Source organism: Spironucleus salmonicida, chromosome 3, assembly GCF_000497125.1.
Source record: "Spironucleus salmonicida strain ATCC 50377 chromosome 3, whole genome shotgun sequence".
NCBI classification, from domain to species: domain Eukaryota; phylum Fornicata; order Diplomonadida; family Hexamitidae; genus Spironucleus; species Spironucleus salmonicida.
This window is the reverse complement of record NC_090598.1, coordinates 131,065-149,306: the sequence shown is the minus strand read 5'-3', so window position 1 is coordinate 149,306 and position 18,242 is coordinate 131,065. Positions and strand designations below refer to the sequence as shown.

Sequence of the window (18,242 nt, the reverse complement as noted above, 5' to 3'; positions counted from 1 at the left end):
CTATAATGTTAACATTCAGAAAATTATCAATTAATCATTCTTACCCATCATGTAATAACATTATGGTCACATAAGAGAGTATCCACAAAATAAACGAACTTATATTTAATTTCAATGTTGACATATTCATATAAATTTGTAATACATATGATTAAGAGTTCTCTGCATATGTAGATTTATTCTTAAGTTTCAATTCTTAAAAAATACTGTCCCAGATTTTAATGTAGCCTTAAATACAAATATTTCGATGTCTTCACGAATCATTTAGAACATTTACTACATTTTAGTAATAATCATTTGCATAAGGAATTGATGATATTATCATGTAAACTCTTTAGTTAACAAAAATTCCTGAGATAAGAGAAAGATGTATAAAAATATTGGGTAATTTTGCTATTGATGATAGTTAGTATGCTGCTAAATTATTTATGGAAATTAATTTTAGTTAATTTTTTACCCTTCATCGACCAGCTACATTTCTAATAACATAAATTTTAAAAAATTGTTAGCTAAATTTAATTTCAGAAGATTCTATTATGATTTAAATGCCATAATTTTATGATTTTTTTATTTAAGTCCTATAATTTGATTACAGCACATATACAATTAACAGGATCATCAGCGGTCTTGGCTAGTTTCTATAGCGAATTTAATTATTAGACTTTAACATTAAGTTACCACCACCAGCATTTTTTACTTTCTTAAACTAAATTATTGAGTCCACTGTATATTCAAATTAGATTGATGAAATATGCACTATTTTCAATTATTATCATATTTATGAGCTTTAGTTCTTAATAATTCTTAAAAATGATATTTCGAAACATTTTCTTGGTCTTGGATTTGTCCTTTATGTCTAGAATTTGCCTTCCGAATTCGGTCGATTCGCAGAAGATTTTTTAGACATTCTTTGCACATTAAGTAAGCGCAAGGATATTTATTCAGATTCAGCTTTTGCATAACTGTTCGAAATGCTAGAAGATGTGGGACAAATATAATTTTATTATGAATAGATAAGAAATAAAGTGAAAGATGGAAGCCATGTGGAATAAATTGTACATGATATAAACGACCTTTTCTGAAAACTCTTATACTAAGTAGTTTAAAAAATAAATTTATATATGATAAAGTTTACTTAATAAAGATTAGCGTAATATTTTATTACGAGAAAATTTAGAGAGAGTGAGAACGTCAGATCACTACCACCCCCGCTGCGCGCAGCTCCCGGGCCACCTCCTCCGCGCTGTCCGGGAACACGCGGCCCGTGAGGCCAGTTAGCACGCGCACCTCGGTTGCGTACTTGAGCGCATCGAGGGCGGTGGCCTTGACGCAGAACTCGAGGGCGAGGCCCACCACGTCAATGCGGTGCACGTTGCGGCTCTGGACGAACCGCGCCAGCCCGTCCGACTAGAAGCCGGAGAAGGCCTCCACATCCTCGCGCTGGCCCTTGCTGAAGACGTGCTCGGGGACGGCAAGGCCCGGGGCGAAGGCGGCGCCATGGGTGCCCTGGACGCAGTGCGCGGGCCACTGGATGGACTCCGGCGTGGCGTCGATGCAGATCCCCGGCACGGCCTCGAAGGACTGGTGTGCTGGCGGGTGCCAGTCCCTGGTGGCGACGCAGTAGTCGTAGTCCGGCTGGGCGGCGTTGATCATGGCCACGAGCCGGGCGTCCTCGATGGTGGGCAGGGAGCCGCCTGGCAGGAAGTCGTTCTGCAGGTCCACGATGATGAGGCAGGTCATGTTCGTGGAGGGGTGATTTTACCAAATCCGCCCCAAAATGGCGAGCACGCCGGATGTCTCGCAGTTCGTGATCAACATCATCATCCTCATCATCTTCGTCGCACTGTTCCTGATCGCCACCATCTCCACGTTGTCCTCGCGGTACTACGTGCGCCGGATGGGCCGCAACCTGCTCACCCGCCCGCTGCCCTTCACGGCCCTGGAGAACGTCAAGTTCAAGTCCCACCGCGTGAAGGCCATCCGGGACGCCGTCGAGCGCATGGTCCCCGCCCTCCTGCGCCAAGACGACGTCGCGGTGGACCCCGAGGCCAAGCGCCGCAACTACGCTGCCGCCGTGGCCACGATGGACCGGCTGTGGAACCCGGACGGGGCGTTCCAGGCTCGCAGCGAGCCGTACCGCGCGATGCTGGAGCGCGCGCAGTGGTCGGGGGAGGAGGTCAGCCGCGCGGACTTCGAGGCCTTCGTGGAGCTGGGCGGCAGGCTAGTGAGCAAGCAGTGATCACTCGCGGTGCACCCCCGCGGCGTGCCTGCTCTTGGCGTGCACGGCGGCACAGCGCTCGGCCGGCGTCAGCGTGGTGCTCTGGCGGTGCCGGGACCGCGCCAGGCTCTGCTGCAGCAGGCGGATGCGGTAGTCGGCCCTCCGCAGCTGGGCCTGCAGCACGTCTCTCCGGGGCTCGGGTGCTGGCATTCCGATCAAGTTTCCCGGGCTCCGGGCCTCACTCCCGCACCGCGCGGATCACCACCAGCGCCTCGCTCTGCAGGCGCTTCCGCAGCACCACCGCGGCCGTGAAGCCCCGGGTAGCGAGCACGGCCAGCAGCTGGTCCGGAGCGTTCGCCTCTATTGCCACCATATATACCGTGGCACCGGGACTGCACCTGGCTGGTAACTCTTGGAGGAAACGGTCTATCACATCCCTGCCGTGCGCGCCACCACAGAGAGCCAGGTCCAGCAGATTGTCGCACTGTGGGTCCCCCGGCACGTAAGGCGGGTTGAACGCTATTGTGTAGAGTTCACAATCTAAATTGTAAATAACTAGAATATAGAACTATATAAATATCACTCATTATTAAGACCAGTGTTACAAAAACTTAAAACTGGTTGTAGTCGAATGTCAAACGGTGTAAACAAGCAGCGCATTGTACTAGGTCCTACAGCTAAAAATATAGCTCGATCTCGATGGTTATCATATTTTTCACCTATTTATATAATAGTATGCATCCATTACTCAACATCTACACTTTCATATTTTGGATACTATTTAGATAGAATAGTGATTTTTGATTTAGTATTATCACCTTATTAGTATGCATAAATACATAAAAGCTTTCTTAGCTTAATTTCTTCAATATCTATGTAAGGAGTAATTAGCTCAGGGCATTTAGTAGCTATTTTTTCGGCTTAAGAAAGCATAAATGCGGCTGTGTTAAAAAAGTTAAGGTTAGCTGCATGAATTCCACCAACATACATTGATAAACAAGCTCCAGTTCTACACACTGTAGATTTTGAATCTAATGCTCTATGTCTAAATAAATTATATAAGGTAGATAACTCGCAGGCATAATTTTCAATCCCATTACAAATTTATATAGCTTTTACAGACGATTTTGTTTTTATAAAATTACCAACATACATATTAACCACATCCATCAACCCTAAACAAGCAGTGTTATATCTTTATCCTAAAGATCCTGCTACTTAATTCATTTACCATAATAAAGTTTTTGGGGTTTATTCTTTCAATATGTAATCAAAAAATTACCCAATATTAACAATAGCTAATGCTTGTTATTCATTGAAATTCGAAACTTCTGTTGCATTTTACTTAAAAACATTAAGTTAATTACACATATTATTAAAATATTTTATTACTTTATCAAAGGTAAACCACTTTGCTAAAAACATTGTATCTACAGGTTAACTAGAAACACTATTACCACGTCCTATTTTCAATAAAATATCTGGTTCGATATTGTTATAGTACGCTATCTCAGCCATGCCAAATAAACCCAGAGGGCTAGATTCTTCTGGAGTTGTCATGGCAATTTAAGCTGCTAAAAATGGCTCGCCAGATATTGCAAGCAATTTTGTGGCATTCTCGTATTATTTTACTGTTAAAAGTTCCAATGCAGCTCGTATAGGCTATTTTTATCTAAGTAAATCATATGCAATTTCCCAAGATACTTCAATAATAATATCAGTTTCTTTGTTTTGGTGAGCTATCAGCTTTGCTAAACAAAATTAACTCTACTAGCAAAGAATCCAACACATTTATTTAATAAGATCAGAATTTTTACTATGTTGCACTATTATTTATGTTTCGATAAGTCGCTTATAAACTGGCGAAATAGATCCCTCTAAATTAAGTCTATTAGCAACACTTTCTTTATCTACTTCTGAATATGCAATATCTATAGATTAAGGGTCAAAAATTGAATAATATGCAACCAAGTCATCACACCGAGCATACTTAAAAGCTTCAATAGCGGCCTAAAAATTTCCAGCTGCAATTAATAGTGAAATACCATTCATAAATTAATATCTAAAAGCATCTGATTTCATATTGGGTAACTTTCTTTAGAAATTATAAAACCCGAATTTTTATGTGGAAAACTCCTTTGGCAAGCTATAAAAATCTTATTTAGACTTCAATAAATTCCCAATATAGTGCCTACCTAAACATTCTGCAAAATGTTATAAACCTCTACCAGTTAAGGCCAGTCCATCTGTTTCCTGAAATTCACTATAAGCCCAGTCTCCGTCATCGATTGCTGATTTAACGTAAAAGTCAAATTCATCTTTTGCGTAAAATGATAGCGAATTGAGCAACTATTTAGCACCAGAATCAGATGGGTAAAAGAACGAAATAATGGTCGAGAGAGTGTACAAAATATTATGCTTTTAGCTATCTTCTCGAGAATTCAAGTCTGTCAGAAAGTTCTTGGAGAGGTCTCCAGAAAGCTACTTGTAGTTCGGATTCGCGTCAAACTAATCCTTCATCAATTTATAACTAGGTTTGTTAATTAGCGCTGCAAATCCGTTAATAATGCTATCGCAGGTATGCGGACAGAGCGTTTTTGCGTCAAATTGCGACTTCAAATCCTAATTTGTCATCTGGCCATACGAATTTCCATTTTTAAACGTCAAAACTGAGTTTAGCATACACTGCTAAATGCACTCAGAAGTGAACTTTTGAGCCAGATCTTTTAGGTAGAATTTTCGAATGGTCAAATCTCGTGAACCTACCAAAAACTCGAAAGGCCTTGACGGCTAAATAGCTATTCCATAGACGTCCGCGCCAAGATGGTGAATATATTCTTGCTTGACCTTAACCCAATTCCACACCCTAATAGTGCCGTCCCAGCTTCCAGTAAGAACGATATAAGGAATTTCTGGGTGGAAAACGATTGGTCTACCATTGTTTTCATGACCTATAAGAATAGCAGCAGTTTAGACTTTGAAATTCATTTTTCCATCCCACTCGTAACGGTAGATTCTGCACTCACCGCCATCGCAAGTTACCCCTAATACATTTTTCATCACAGGATGGAAAGTAACCTTATGAACGGCTTTTTCGCTCACGTTAAACTTCCCTATTTAAATTGGCTAAATGAAATTATGCTCTATTTTTTCTTTTTCTAAATATTATAATATCTCATCATTTGTCTATTCAAATAGTTTTAAATCATATACTCTCACATATCCATCTCCACATGCTACCGCAATTAAAGGATCGTGTGGAGAAAAAGCTACTCCGTTAAGAGAAAAAGTTTAGGTAACAAACTCCATAAAATTAATATTTACATCGAACTTATCTTAATTTTTTGTTACATCAATATTTCTATCAAAACAATATATTCTACCCGTCCCATCGGCAGAAACAGTAGCAGCCAAACATCTTGGATTTAAGGACCAAGCAGTATCTAAAACCTTGCTTTTATGTTTTTTATACTGTGCAAATATAGAGCCTCTCCAAATGTCTGCTATAAGGACATTTCCAGAAAATGATGAAAGCATCATGAAACATGATTATGGTCTTGGATCCCAAGCTCCTGAAAGTAATGGACCTAATAAATGGTAAGTGTTTAGCGACCCACCAGACTTGTTTCCAAATGATCCAGATACTGCTTTTTCTTATGAATATTATCTAGATGCTCCTTATGAGCCAAATTGTTGATCAACAATTAAACCATAGTTGGTATCTTTCCAAACTTTACAAGTGGTATCTGCTGAAATAGATGCATATAAATTAGGAAATGTTGGATGTGCTTGTAAAGAAAATATTGATTCTGAATGGTTAGGCTAAGATTAGTATATAAATTATTGCTAAGAATAATCATATATGAAAAATGAACCGTCGACACAAGTACCATAAACTATGATTTTTCTGGAACTAATTCCTGTCTTTGAAAACTCAGTTTATGAATATTCTGTTACTGATAGTGGTGATTGAACAGTACCTTTTGGTTATTAAGTTTATATTCCCTCAAATGCAAAAGATCTAACAGAAATAATTGGGTTGCCCCGTGATACAATTACATCTGCTATAATTTCATCAGATGAGAATGAAGAGAGATAATAATCTGTATTCATAGCATTTTATAATGATGCATTAATAAAATCTGCAGAATGTCCAAAAAATGATCCATAATTTATATATTCCTAGTTTTTAGGTGTTTATATAGAGGTTACATTAACAAATTATAACTAACCAGAAGACAACCCTACAACTAATAATCCTGGGTTATCGGCGACAAAAGCTGAACATCTAGCTTGCTTAATCTAACGGAAACCTGTTAATTTACAACCCTCTTACTATTTTTTATTATCTTATAGTACATTAAGCATATCATGAACAAGAATATAACCTTAATACCAAGTAGAAACTATATTATGCGTTACCCCTTATGCCTATGTATCTTCAGATAAAGATAACACCGTACTATAATTAATATTTTTAGCATGAACAAAGCCTGTCATAGGTATTGTATCTTCAGCAACTGTTCTCTCCAATTACAGTTCATACTTTTATTAATCTACTTCTAGAGAAGAATAATTAATTTTCTTTGCTATTGATTTCTTTTCATAAAATTCTTATAGTTTTTCTTATAATTAAGAAAAATAAAGCATTTTACCAGTTAATACAGTTCCTAAGAACATAGTATTTTAGCCTTATTATTATGAACCAAACATGCCAATTGTATTAATTTTTTCAGGGACCTTCAGTTTGTACACTTTATCTAATTCAAAATTAATAAAAAGACATTCTTAATTTGTACCATCATATGCGCAGACAACATTTTAAAGATTCGGATGAAATTCAAGAAGTTCAAAAAATACTTTTGTAGTTCTTCTATCTGCTATTTATATATCTTCATTCCTTTTTTTATAATCAATAGATTAACAATAAATGGGACTTTCAACATTAGGGAGTTAAAAAATTTACAACATACCTTTTCTTGATGTCATTGCTAATTAACCAGATTTATTAATAGCTAATGCAATAATTCCTGAAGATTCGTTATCGTTAATATCATTAGGTCCTTAAACGGTTGCAAAATGTCTAAAAGGGTCTAACTAGAATACAACAACATTAAAATTAGACATATACATGATAAAATTACGCCAATGTCCAACTGATGATGTTGTATATGTGGAAACACCAGCATGTAAACGTTAGATTTCTTACATGATTTTGAAGTGGTATAATTCTAGTTAAATTATATAATAAAATATATTTTTGCAATTACATATAGGTGTATACAAGTATATAATATTATCAGTTAAAATCCATACTAATCACTATTTATTTTATAGGAAATAATAAATTATTAGTATTCCGTTTCCAATGAAACAAGCTTCTTTGCCACTGTTTGAAATTTAAAATTATAATGAAGTATATGTACCAGATGAAGATACATTCTTACTTATGGATTCTATTTTAAATTTTCCACCTTCTATTCAACCTACAAGATGTATTGAGATCGGATGCGGGTATGGATGTGTTGCAATATAGATGGCTAAATAGTTTCAAATTATTCCTTACTGTACTGATATAAATCCATTAGCTTTGTAGAATGCGCAAAATACATTTATTGTTAATAATTTATAAGGAGAGTTTATTTAGTCAGATCTTTTCTAAAATGTTGATGGAAAATTCGATATAATAGCGTTCAACCCGCCTTACGTGCCGGGGGACCTACAGTGCGACAATCTGCTGGACCTGGCTCTCTGTGGTGGCGCGCACGGCAGGGATGTGATAGACCGTTTCCTCCAAGAGTTACCAGCCAGGTGCAGTCCCGGTGCCACGGTATATATGGTGGCAATAGAGGCGAACGCTCCGGACCAGCTGCTGGCCGTGCTCGCTACCCGGGGCTTCACGGCCGCGGTGGTGCTGCGGAAGCGCCTGCAGAGCGAGGCGCTGGTGGTGATCCGCGCGGTGCGGGAGTGAGGCCCGGAGCCCGGGAAACTTGATCGGAATGCCAGCACCCGAGCCCCGGAGAGACGTGCTGCAGGCCCAGCTGCGGAGGGCCGACTACCGCATCCGCCTGCTGCAGCAGAGCCTGGCGCGGTCCCGGCACCGCCAGAGCACCACGCTGACGCCGGCCGAGCGCTGTGCCGCCGTGCACGCCAAGAGCAGGCACGCCGCGGGGGTGCACCGCGAGTGATCACTGCTTGCTCACTAGCCTGCCGCCCAGCTCCACGAAGGCCTCGAAGTCCGCGCGGCTGACCTCCTCCCCCGACCACTGCGCGCGCTCCAGCATCGCGCGGTACGGCTCGCTGCGAGCCTGGAACGCCCCGTCCGGGTTCCACAGCCGGTCCATCGTGGCCACGGCGGCAGCGTAGTTGCGGCGCTTGGCCTCGGGGTCCACCGCGACGTCGTCTTGGCGCAGGAGGGCGGGGACCATGCGCTCGACGGCGTCCCGGATGGCCTTCACGCGGTGGGACTTGAACTTGACGTTCTCCAGGGCCGTGAAGGGCAGCGGGCGGGTGAGCAGGTTGCGGCCCATCCGGCGCACGTAGTACCGCGAGGACAACGTGGAGATGGTGGCGATCAGGAACAGTGCGACGAAGATGATGAGGATGATGATGTTGATCACGAACTGCGAGACATCCGGCGTGCTCGCCATTTTGGGGCGGATTTGGTAAAATCACCCCTCCACGAACATGACCTGCCTCATCATCGTGGACCTGCAGAACGACTTCCTGCCAGGCGGCTCCCTGCCCACCATCGAGGACGCCCGGCTCGTGGCCATGATCAACGCCGCCCAGCCGGACTACGACTACTGCGTCGCCACCAGGGACTGGCACCCGCCAGCACACCAGTCCTTCGAGGCCGTGCCGGGGATCTGCATCGACGCCACGCCGGAGTCCATCCAGTGGCCCGCGCACTGCGTCCAGGGCACCCATGGCGCCGCCTTCGCCCCGGGCCTTGCCGTCCCCGAGCACGTCTTCAGCAAGGGCCAGCGCGAGGATGTGGAGGCCTTCTCCGGCTTCTAGTCGGACGGGCTGGCGCGGTTCGTCCAGAGCCGCAACGTGCACCGCATTGACGTGGTGGGCCTCGCCCTCGAGTTCTGCGTCAAGGCCACCGCCCTCGATGCGCTCAAGTACGCAACCGAGGTGCGCGTGCTAACTGGCCTCACGGGCCGCGTGTTCCCGGACAGCGCGGAGGAGGTGGCCCGGGAGCTGCGCGCAGCGGGGGTGGTAGTGATCTGACGTTCTCACTCATCTTAGCTAAGTTTCCACAGACTTAGGATTTCGTTAATTTTACCTATAATAAAATTATAATATAATTCTTCTTTTAAGCCTAAAGTTTTTATCAAACCCATTGCTACACGTCGTGATTCATCTCCTTCTCTCCATGCCACAGTAATGCTTTTTGCTGCCACTTCAAGTTCAAATTTAAATAAAACTTTTCTAACCTCCTTATGAAAAAATTTTGGTTCGTTAAATGGATAATTATCAATTACCTGTTTTTTCCGCTATAACTAACTTTCTCTCTCTTACTAGCTAAATTAGGATAATCTATCTAAAACTAAAAGTGATATTTATTTTATCATAGAATGATCAAGACTATATCGTTCTACAAAACATTTTGCCAAATCATATGCAACATCATCCCTTCGAACTTCTAATTTATATATATTACCATTTAATTCTAAATCTAGTTATAAAATTGGTGGTTCCCGTTCTAATTTTTCTATTTTTTTAAATACTTTCTGTTAGCTCTTTTAAGATATATAAAATTTGTCAGCTTCTACTTAGTATGTTTATCTTAAAGTTTAAGGGGATAGTGATTCTTAGAAAACATGAAGATCTGGGGACTGCATATTGACACCTCCAGATTATTCTTCATCAATAATTGCAGAAAGATTCATCATTTCATCTTCATTTACAAATTAATCATTAATTTAGCATACTTGTAAATATTAGTTACTTTCTGTTTCTTTTAATGTTGGAATAATACATCCTGTTTCAATAATATTTCTTATAGCAAAAACTGATCTGATAAATATTTACTTCGTTAATATATCAGCTTACTTTTAGCTATCTGCTGCAAACTCAAACCAAATCATATTATGCAACTTTTTAAAATCTTAGGCTACCTCATATTCTATTTATCGTTGATCCTATAAATCACGATGTGTGCCAAGAAGAATAATAATTTAAGAAGTTGGAAGGTTTGTAACAATATTTTTTATATAATCAAATGATATTTAATTAGTTATATCATAAACTAAAATCAATCCAAAAGGCTGTTCAGGCAAATCTTCAATAAGCGATATTATTAATTTTGAACGCACTTAAATATTAAACCTATCATCCTATGCGTTTAATTAAAAGTTATGGGATAAAGATTTAGCAAATGTACGCTTACCTGTATTACTATCACCAACAATGAAAAACGGACAAGAAAATGTTTAATACTCTGGCATTTTATTTTGTAATATTAATATAAATTACATATATATTTATAAATATTAAAATGAAAAATATTTGGTTGTCTCTAATATCGTAGACGAAATAATCTTACCAGCCTGATTAAGATTAACTACCTTAACTATATGAAGAATTATAGTTCATTACAAAATAATTATAATTAGCATAAGATCATGTCACAAATTTTCCTGAAACTGCTTAAAACTCAAAACGATCAGTTCTTCTTTTAAAGAATTAAATATAGAAGCAGCTTAGATACACGATTGTATCTTTTAACTATAAAACATTCAAAGAGGAAAAATCAGACTACAATACATAAGTTAATGACTATAAACGATAATATTTAGCTAAATTTAATTGTTCACTAAGTATGAAAGTAGGATTTGGACTATTTTTAGTATTAGAAGATTTAGGAGAGATATTGTTGAGCGGTAGTATTGTTAAGTTAATAAAAGATATGATGTTTATGGGCCAATGGAGCGATATTTTTTAATATTACCAGAACAAACAAATCCAGGTAGTCGTTGATTATGGATATTGATGAATGTTTATATCACTCATAAATCTATAAATTCTCCATTTAATAATATAATCAAACCATTAGTCGCATATTCATACTCAAAATTCAATAGAATAAGTACACACAACACATAAAACAAACTTCTTTCAGCCTCATCATTTTATTTCATTAACTCCTGCGAATCATCCTTAAGTCTTTATAATAAATGATCCAGCTACTCAAACTTAAACTTGACTGACCTCTCTTTGCCTAAATCCACCATTTATCCTGCAGTAAAAACAGTCTTAAAGTTACCTGCCCATATCTTGCATAACAAATCAATCTTCTCAAATTAATGCAGTGGAATAGTTTTGGCTAAATAATATTCATCCCTAATGTTATCTAGCCAAGTAATTCGTTCCTAAATACTGTGCTCCTATCCCTCTAAATTAATACGAATTCCACCTAACACCTCTTTGAGAATATGAATTAAACTGTCATTGGTTGATTTGACAACGCCATTTACAGTTTTAAATTCAAACTCTGCAATTATCTCTTCAATAGCACAGATTTCCTCCTCATCGTAGTTCTTCCATTCGTCCAATTTTACCATATTTTCGAAGTATTTTACCACCCGGAAAACATCTATTTGCTCTTAATCTGTTGATTTTTTCATCATGGTCAACAGATATTCACTGGCTTTGATTTAACTTTCCAGAGTATTTTTAGAAGAAATTTAATCAAATTTTTCAATTTAGTTTTGGTTGGCATAACTTTTCAGCTATGTAGAAAATACACCAATTTAGCTTTAAATAAGTTCAAAATTCGTTTCTATTTCGAGAGTTTCTGCTTATATTTGTTTTACATAGTTTGAAAAATCAGCTTCTGACTCGAAAATTTTTCCAAAATTGTTAATCTGACTCTCCTAAGATAAGAAATTCGGTTATTTTTACTCCATTATCATTATATCGTCGTTAATCTGATTTTAATGTTTTGTGTTTTTCGATAAATTATAGTGTTTCCCAGTTAATTTTTACATATAGTTCTTTAAACCATAAATAATCGAAAATTAAGTATTTGGACATAAGACTGAAAGTTTAGCATAGAATTTATAAATTAAATCGAAAAATGCATCGAAAATATTGGCTCCAGAATAAGAGGAAAACTCTTAATTGAGTAATTTTCTGATTTATTTGCTTTATAGTGATGTTCTGATAATTTTTTTACTTGAATTTACCTAAATATCTATAAAATCCTAGAAGTTTAAGAAAAAATTGAGGATTTATTCTATTGATTTCCCCTAAACATCGGCAAATTGAGGTTCACCTTCGATTAATTCATTGATATTTACCTGAAAAAGTTATATATTGTCTAAAAACGTCTGTTCATCAAAGAACAGAATCTTACCATTAAGCATCAAGTTAAGTAATATTGAATACATTTCAGGCTCAGTGATTGATTGAACATTTTATAAATATCTTCTTAAATCTGAAGAGATAGAAAGGGTTAAAAGGTGGTCCAATGAACCTTCAGTGGTTATTAGTTTTTCTAATTATGTTTTAGCTTAATCTATAAATGATTTTAAAAAATCCAGAGCATTCAAAAAACAAAGTTACTTTAATGGCATGACATAAATCAATACCATTTCACAAAGGTCTCGCACTTCGTTAAAATCAAAATACTTTAAAATTTGCGATTATGATTAATGTATTTGGTTGAATTCAATTTACTTTAACTAATTAGTATCCAAAAGTTTGTTTACAAGTTCTATAAAACGAATTTTTTCATTAAATATTCGTGATAAAATATATCTCCATTTTAGAAGAAATTACCCTAAACGTTTGTTGAAGTCACATAGTTCAAATTAATTTGGAACACTACCAAAAATCATCAAAATAATGTCTCTAAGACCCAAAAATTAGTCGCCATATGCGTTTTCACTGAGAAAGTTTTAGTATAAAGCATAATTCCAAGATAGGTGGATTAGTGTTGTTTATTTCTATGAAAGTTCATCGTTGAGGGTTTACTAAAGAATTTCACGCACTTTTATAAATATAGCTACTACTCGGTTTGCAAGCGCTATATAATATCTTTTTGACTAGTTAAAAGCTGGCTTTTTACCTAAAGTTAAGAGTGAAATCTAAGATATTTCTATGAAAGAAGTACTCTATATCTTAGAGATTGGGGATGGAATATCGTCTAGGAATTACAATATGAAGTCTTGTAAGGAAGGAGTCTAAAGCATTGTAAGAAGTTCATGAAGAGTAGTCTATAACACTAAAATAGATGTAAACGGTGTTTAGAAGATATCTGAGCTCAATTTAAGGAATTGTGACTAAGGTGCATCTTATTTTTTCATTTCTGGGAAAATATAAAGTGGTATATAATATATAATAATATTAAAATAAGTTACTTATTAAAAAATATTAATTTATTATAATATATGAAATAACAAATATCAGTGTGAAAATTTTTAACAGCATAATTGTAAGCATGATAATATGCGAAGGTATTACTTTGCAAACTACAGTAAATTAATAACACGTACATCAAGAAAAAAATGATATTATATATTAATTTATACAATTCTATCAACTAGTTTAGAAGATGTTAAGAGAAGAAATTGTTAATTTTATAAATAAATAATTTTATAGCAACACTAATAAACTTTTTGCATTACATTACAATTATAAACCATATAATAGATGAATAATGAATTTGTTATTTTATTTTAGCGTGTTAGGATTATCATTTTTTTATAAAACTATAGTTAGATAAGTTAGCATTTTTTAAAACAAGCTTATTAACACTCTCAAAATTAACAAATCCTTAAAACTCGAAATTAATTTTAAAAACCTCATGCTCATGTATATATGCATAGTTAGGAAGTTTGCTAGAAACATATTTTGGTTATTCCTTAATTTATCTATAGAACCTCATATTCTTAAATCTTGGATATTACGCAATTTTATTTTTAAAGTCAATATCAATGTCTCTATTAATATTTATATTTTAAACATTTAAACACCCACTATTCTATTAAATATTAATCTTACCAAGTTTGGCTATCACAGAAAATTACTTAATTTGCAACATGTTATAACACCCTGAAGTAAACTTTTCATATTGAAAATCTTAAAATCCTATTATCTAACAAAGCATTATTCTAAAATTCAAAAATAATATTTATTTTTCACATTTAGATGAAAAGTTAACTAATTCAGCATCATCTGAGCCTTCATTAGATTCAAATATTTCTATAAATATTTCACTAGATAATTCATTATTTATCTAGGTAAAATATTTGTTAAAAAATGATTAAAACTGCTTATTTTCTATAAAGTTTGCATTATTCTTCAGATAATTATAAAACTCTTTAGTTTCACTAGTAAAGCTGAGCTTCTACCGCAAAAATGAAACTATCTTGCGAGTTTTCCGTTTATTTGTTCCTGCAGATGTTGATAATAAATTTACAGCACAATTAATATCAATATAACTTTATAATGGATCATCTTTTAAGAAAACTTTCTTAAATAAAGCAATATTTCCACCTGCACGTGTAGGAATAAAAAAATATGATATAGGATTTTACAACCTAAATGCTAAGTCAAGATTAATAACATTTGAAAATGGGTGTGGCCCGATAAAATGGGCGATTTCTGAGGAAATGAAAGAGTAGATATGCAAAAACTAATTTTCTAATACTTTAAAAGAATGCAAATCTTATGCGTCAATAATAATACCAGGAAAATTATGCTGGCAAGTATTAGATAACGAGAAATCGATGAATTAGGTGTCATCATACTCTTTTATCTTAATTATTAAAAATTGAAAAACTAAATGCAGTTTAAGATAAATTGGGGTTTATATTTATCTATTATGCAAACTTGGAATGATGAGAGTCATAGTATCGTCTTCATTTTATTTGATTTAATAGTTCATTATTTATAAATAATATTTAAATATAATCAGATTTCCTTTAAATTTACCGCTGGTGCCTCATCATCAACTAATTAACTATCCTATGTGTCTTCGATTGAAGGATCATTAGCATCTAGCCCTGATTTCCATTGTTTTTTAGAATATCCAGTTATAGAGAATGGTGAGTTAACATCTTAAATAGTTTTTTATTGACTTGGCGCTTTAATTTAGATAGATTTTGGTGGATCAACTGAAGATCTATATTATCCTGGAGTTACAGCTCCACTTAAGTTGCTGATTCTTTAATCGTCTAAAACACTAGGTGCTCCAACAACACTAGCTGGCGTAATAGAACGATGCTACTTTAATCCAGATTTTAGTAATGCAGAATTAGTTCTGCTTTCTATATCATTATTTGGTTATTTAGGGGTCTTCTTAAATATCACTAAGAATATAACCAGTATAGCAATAATAATTAATAAAATAACAATTATTACGATCAAAATAATTGCAGTGAGCGATAGAACCGTTGCTTTTAAATTACAGATTTCACCTGTGAGACCAGCGCTACACTAGCAATTAAAAGTTGTTATAATTACCAATTCAAAGTTTGTCCACAATGGTTCAGTAGAAGTCTACGTTAAAGAACATTATTACGCTTCTATGCAAGAATTGCACAAAGTATCTCTATTAAAATTAACTCTGTTGATCTTACTAAATAATGCTGTAGTAAAAACATATATTGGAAATGGCATAGTTCCGTTTAAATAAAATAATGTAGATGGGGTAACTTACGCAAATGAGTTTGCAATCCACGGTTATAATTATATTTATTCTGCCGTTAAAGGTGTTACACTAGAGTCTAAATTTATAACTACTGGTCCTTCAGTTTATAAGTTTTATACATAATTAGTAAACTACCCTCCGTTTTATGTTACCTAATAAGAAATTGATGTTGCCTATGTATTGATAGATTGTTAATTAACGAATTAAGTAATAGTAGATTACGCATCTATGTTCAACACAACAGATCCACCAGCTAATACTTGAATTTTATCAAATAGAGCTACATTTGTGAATTAAGATTAAAAAACAGAAGGTGAAAACAAATTATATCCACAATTAGTTTATAGATCTAATCTACTAGCATATTACATAAAAGATGAACCCAACATTTAAGTAAATAAGGTCAGCAATGGTAATGTTCCAGTACAAGTTGCCATCAGACTCCCTTAAACAGTATTGTTATTTAAATTTAAGGAACCTGATAAACTCAATGAAATTAAATTTATAGAAGTAGCTATAATAGTTGCATTATATCTAAAACTTGTATTAGATATTTACGATTATACAATTTAACCATTTGAAAAACCATAAAATGGGACCTTTTACGATATTCTACCATTAAATTAAATTGTTACATTAGTTAATTATACTTACTAAGAACTTTATGCAATCATTCCTTAGAAGCTTGTAAATTGGCTTAAATTAACTACCATTTGAACATTTTTAAGTATCAAGACAGAAATAGGTATGCATATTGTATTAATTTAAAATACAACTGATGGGTCTGGAGAAGATAATTTAGCCACATCACAAACTGAAAGAGCTAACAAATTAGTAAGTATCATCATTTAGTAAATTATGGAAAGTATACAGGTATGAAATATTATATAACTATATTTATGACTTAAAGTATAAATATAAATATATAAAAATAAATGATAATATTTTTGTGTATTGAGATATTAATATAATATTTCGTTATTTATAATTTAATCCATAATTTCGTAAATGGATTTCGTCTCACTGGATGATTATAATGCAGCATCTTTACTATTCTCAAAATCAGACTCAGATCCTACAAGAGATCTTAATTTATTTTTACAAGCCACAATAAATCGTGGAGTCAATCTTAATGTTTCTTCTGAAGATTCTAGTATTATTTTAGAAGCTATTCATGCTTTAAATAAGAAGCAGTAAGAATCTTCTTAATTAGAATAAGAAATTACTAGAATGCGTTAAGATTTCTCACTCCGTGAAAAAAGATTCGAAGATATTTAAAAACAATCATAAAAAGAAAACAAATAACTTATTATTGACTAGTTAAATCTTAACGCAGAAGTACGTCAGTTAAATGCATAATTATAATATTAAGAAACTCAACTTAAAAAATAAATAAGGATTTATGATGATGTAGTCGCAAAGTTAGATATTTCTGAACATGCTAAACGACGTTTAATTTTAGAAATAGATGGACTTAAGGTTATGAATGAAAGATTACGTAAGAATTAAGATGAAACAGTTGTTGAGAACTCTAAAAATTCAAAAATTGGGAGCGTTTTGGAAAATAAGATTAGAGACTTATATTTTGATATTTATTAAATTAGATTAGAAAAACCAGGTAATAATAACCTAAATGAGGCTGTCTTAGCGGAAGCAATTACACATGTTAAAAAAACATATAATGAAGATATGGAAAATATTACTAATGAAAATTAGTTACTAAGAACTAAGTTAGGTATTGAGTGACCAAAGATTGATTTATAATAATGCAATAATCATTTCTTCTGAACCCTATAAAATTCTTCCTCATTAACTAAACCATCACAATCCCTGTCAGCTTCATCTATCATCTCTTAAAGATCTAATTCATCCAGTTAGACTCCTAATTCTGCGGCTATCCTTTTTAAATCGTCTATGCTAATTCTTCCTTTGTCTTATGTATCGAATATTCTAAATGCTTTTAACATTTCTTCTTTAGAATCTTAAGTTGAGAGTTTGTTCTCAATAATGTTCAAAAATCCCTATAACTATAATTAGCCAGATCCTGCATCTTAAGTAGCTATGAGTGCTTTTATCTCTTCACGAGTAGGTTCAAACCCGAGCGCTCGTAAAACAACTTTTAATTCTCTAGCTGTAATATAACCAGCAACATTATACTGTTAAGTAATTTAATCAAATATTTTTGGTGAATCTACGAATAAAAGAAACGCTTCTACCAATTCATTCCGTTATTCTTATGTAAGAGGTCTTTTGATATGATGTTGCTTTGGCATTTGCGGTTATTTTGGAGTGGATAAATTATACATTATATAACATTATAATATCAGTCTCATATTTATTTAAAATTATTAACTTACA

The 18,242-nt window shown here is 35.2% G+C and overlaps 16 protein-coding genes across 16 annotated transcripts; 7 read left to right on the top strand and 9 right to left on the bottom strand. All coding sequences in view use genetic code 6, as the record gives it.

Annotated features, from left to right (window-relative positions):
- Positions 1–5: 5 nt before the first annotated feature.
- SS50377_22307 (uncharacterized protein) lies at positions 6–1,082 on the top strand (the record flags this gene model as incomplete). The annotated part of the gene is made up of 1 exon (XM_067906197.1): positions 6–1,082. The coding sequence occupies one exon, from the start codon at positions 6–8 to the stop codon at positions 1,080–1,082; it is 1,077 nt and encodes a 358-aa protein (XP_067765465.1).
- A 109-nt stretch (positions 1,083–1,191) lies between these two features.
- On the bottom strand, positions 1,192–1,740 carry SS50377_22306 (Pyrazinamidase/nicotinamidase; the record flags this gene model as incomplete). Its single annotated transcript, XM_067906196.1, has 1 exon — positions 1,192–1,740. One exon carries the CDS (start codon positions 1,738–1,740, stop codon positions 1,192–1,194), a length of 549 nt encoding a protein of 182 aa, XP_067765464.1.
- Positions 1,741–1,777: 37 nt separating this feature from the next.
- Positions 1,778–2,239, top strand: SS50377_22305 (uncharacterized protein; the record flags this gene model as incomplete). Its single annotated transcript, XM_067906195.1, has 1 exon — positions 1,778–2,239. The coding sequence occupies one exon, from the start codon at positions 1,778–1,780 to the stop codon at positions 2,237–2,239; it is 462 nt and encodes a 153-aa protein (XP_067765463.1).
- On the bottom strand, positions 2,240–2,428 carry SS50377_22304 (uncharacterized protein; the record flags this gene model as incomplete). The annotated part of the gene is made up of 1 exon (XM_067906194.1): positions 2,240–2,428. The coding sequence occupies one exon, from the start codon at positions 2,426–2,428 to the stop codon at positions 2,240–2,242; it is 189 nt and encodes a 62-aa protein (XP_067765462.1).
- Positions 2,429–2,797: 369 nt separating this feature from the next.
- On the bottom strand, positions 2,798–7,429 carry SS50377_22303 (WD40 repeat protein; the record flags this gene model as incomplete). The annotated part of the gene is made up of 1 exon (XM_067906193.1): positions 2,798–7,429. The coding sequence occupies one exon, from the start codon at positions 7,427–7,429 to the stop codon at positions 2,798–2,800; it is 4,632 nt and encodes a 1,543-aa protein (XP_067765461.1).
- Positions 7,430–7,586: 157 nt separating this feature from the next.
- SS50377_22302 (Glutamine methyltransferase) lies at positions 7,587–8,189 on the top strand (the record flags this gene model as incomplete). The annotated part of the gene is made up of 1 exon (XM_067906192.1): positions 7,587–8,189. One exon carries the CDS (start codon positions 7,587–7,589, stop codon positions 8,187–8,189), a length of 603 nt encoding a protein of 200 aa, XP_067765460.1.
- A 28-nt stretch (positions 8,190–8,217) lies between these two features.
- SS50377_22301 (uncharacterized protein) lies at positions 8,218–8,406 on the top strand (the record flags this gene model as incomplete). Its single annotated transcript, XM_067906191.1, has 1 exon — positions 8,218–8,406. The coding sequence occupies one exon, from the start codon at positions 8,218–8,220 to the stop codon at positions 8,404–8,406; it is 189 nt and encodes a 62-aa protein (XP_067765459.1).
- On the bottom strand, positions 8,407–8,868 carry SS50377_22300 (uncharacterized protein; the record flags this gene model as incomplete). The annotated part of the gene is made up of 1 exon (XM_067906190.1): positions 8,407–8,868. One exon carries the CDS (start codon positions 8,866–8,868, stop codon positions 8,407–8,409), a length of 462 nt encoding a protein of 153 aa, XP_067765458.1.
- Positions 8,869–8,905: 37 nt separating this feature from the next.
- Positions 8,906–9,454, top strand: SS50377_22299 (Pyrazinamidase/nicotinamidase; the record flags this gene model as incomplete). Its single annotated transcript, XM_067906189.1, has 1 exon — positions 8,906–9,454. The coding sequence occupies one exon, from the start codon at positions 8,906–8,908 to the stop codon at positions 9,452–9,454; it is 549 nt and encodes a 182-aa protein (XP_067765457.1).
- A 5-nt stretch (positions 9,455–9,459) lies between these two features.
- On the bottom strand, positions 9,460–10,674 carry SS50377_22298 (Ras domain-containing protein; the record flags this gene model as incomplete). The annotated part of the gene is made up of 1 exon (XM_067906188.1): positions 9,460–10,674. One exon carries the CDS (start codon positions 10,672–10,674, stop codon positions 9,460–9,462), a length of 1,215 nt encoding a protein of 404 aa, XP_067765456.1.
- A 50-nt stretch (positions 10,675–10,724) lies between these two features.
- SS50377_22297 (uncharacterized protein) lies at positions 10,725–11,219 on the top strand (the record flags this gene model as incomplete). The annotated part of the gene is made up of 1 exon (XM_067906187.1): positions 10,725–11,219. One exon carries the CDS (start codon positions 10,725–10,727, stop codon positions 11,217–11,219), a length of 495 nt encoding a protein of 164 aa, XP_067765455.1.
- A 16-nt stretch (positions 11,220–11,235) lies between these two features.
- SS50377_22296 (uncharacterized protein) lies at positions 11,236–13,536 on the bottom strand (the record flags this gene model as incomplete). Its single annotated transcript, XM_067906186.1, has 1 exon — positions 11,236–13,536. One exon carries the CDS (start codon positions 13,534–13,536, stop codon positions 11,236–11,238), a length of 2,301 nt encoding a protein of 766 aa, XP_067765454.1.
- Positions 13,537–13,925: 389 nt separating this feature from the next.
- On the bottom strand, positions 13,926–15,119 carry SS50377_22295 (uncharacterized protein; the record flags this gene model as incomplete). The annotated part of the gene is made up of 1 exon (XM_067906185.1): positions 13,926–15,119. The coding sequence occupies one exon, from the start codon at positions 15,117–15,119 to the stop codon at positions 13,926–13,928; it is 1,194 nt and encodes a 397-aa protein (XP_067765453.1).
- Positions 15,120–15,145: 26 nt separating this feature from the next.
- SS50377_22294 (uncharacterized protein) lies at positions 15,146–16,732 on the bottom strand (the record flags this gene model as incomplete). The annotated part of the gene is made up of 1 exon (XM_067906184.1): positions 15,146–16,732. The coding sequence occupies one exon, from the start codon at positions 16,730–16,732 to the stop codon at positions 15,146–15,148; it is 1,587 nt and encodes a 528-aa protein (XP_067765452.1).
- Positions 16,733–16,892: 160 nt separating this feature from the next.
- SS50377_22293 (uncharacterized protein) lies at positions 16,893–17,630 on the top strand (the record flags this gene model as incomplete). Its single annotated transcript, XM_067906183.1, has 1 exon — positions 16,893–17,630. One exon carries the CDS (start codon positions 16,893–16,895, stop codon positions 17,628–17,630), a length of 738 nt encoding a protein of 245 aa, XP_067765451.1.
- Positions 17,631–17,659: 29 nt separating this feature from the next.
- SS50377_22292 (Centrin) lies at positions 17,660–18,190 on the bottom strand (the record flags this gene model as incomplete). Its single annotated transcript, XM_067906182.1, has 1 exon — positions 17,660–18,190. One exon carries the CDS (start codon positions 18,188–18,190, stop codon positions 17,660–17,662), a length of 531 nt encoding a protein of 176 aa, XP_067765450.1.
- Positions 18,191–18,242: the final 52 nt, after the last annotated feature.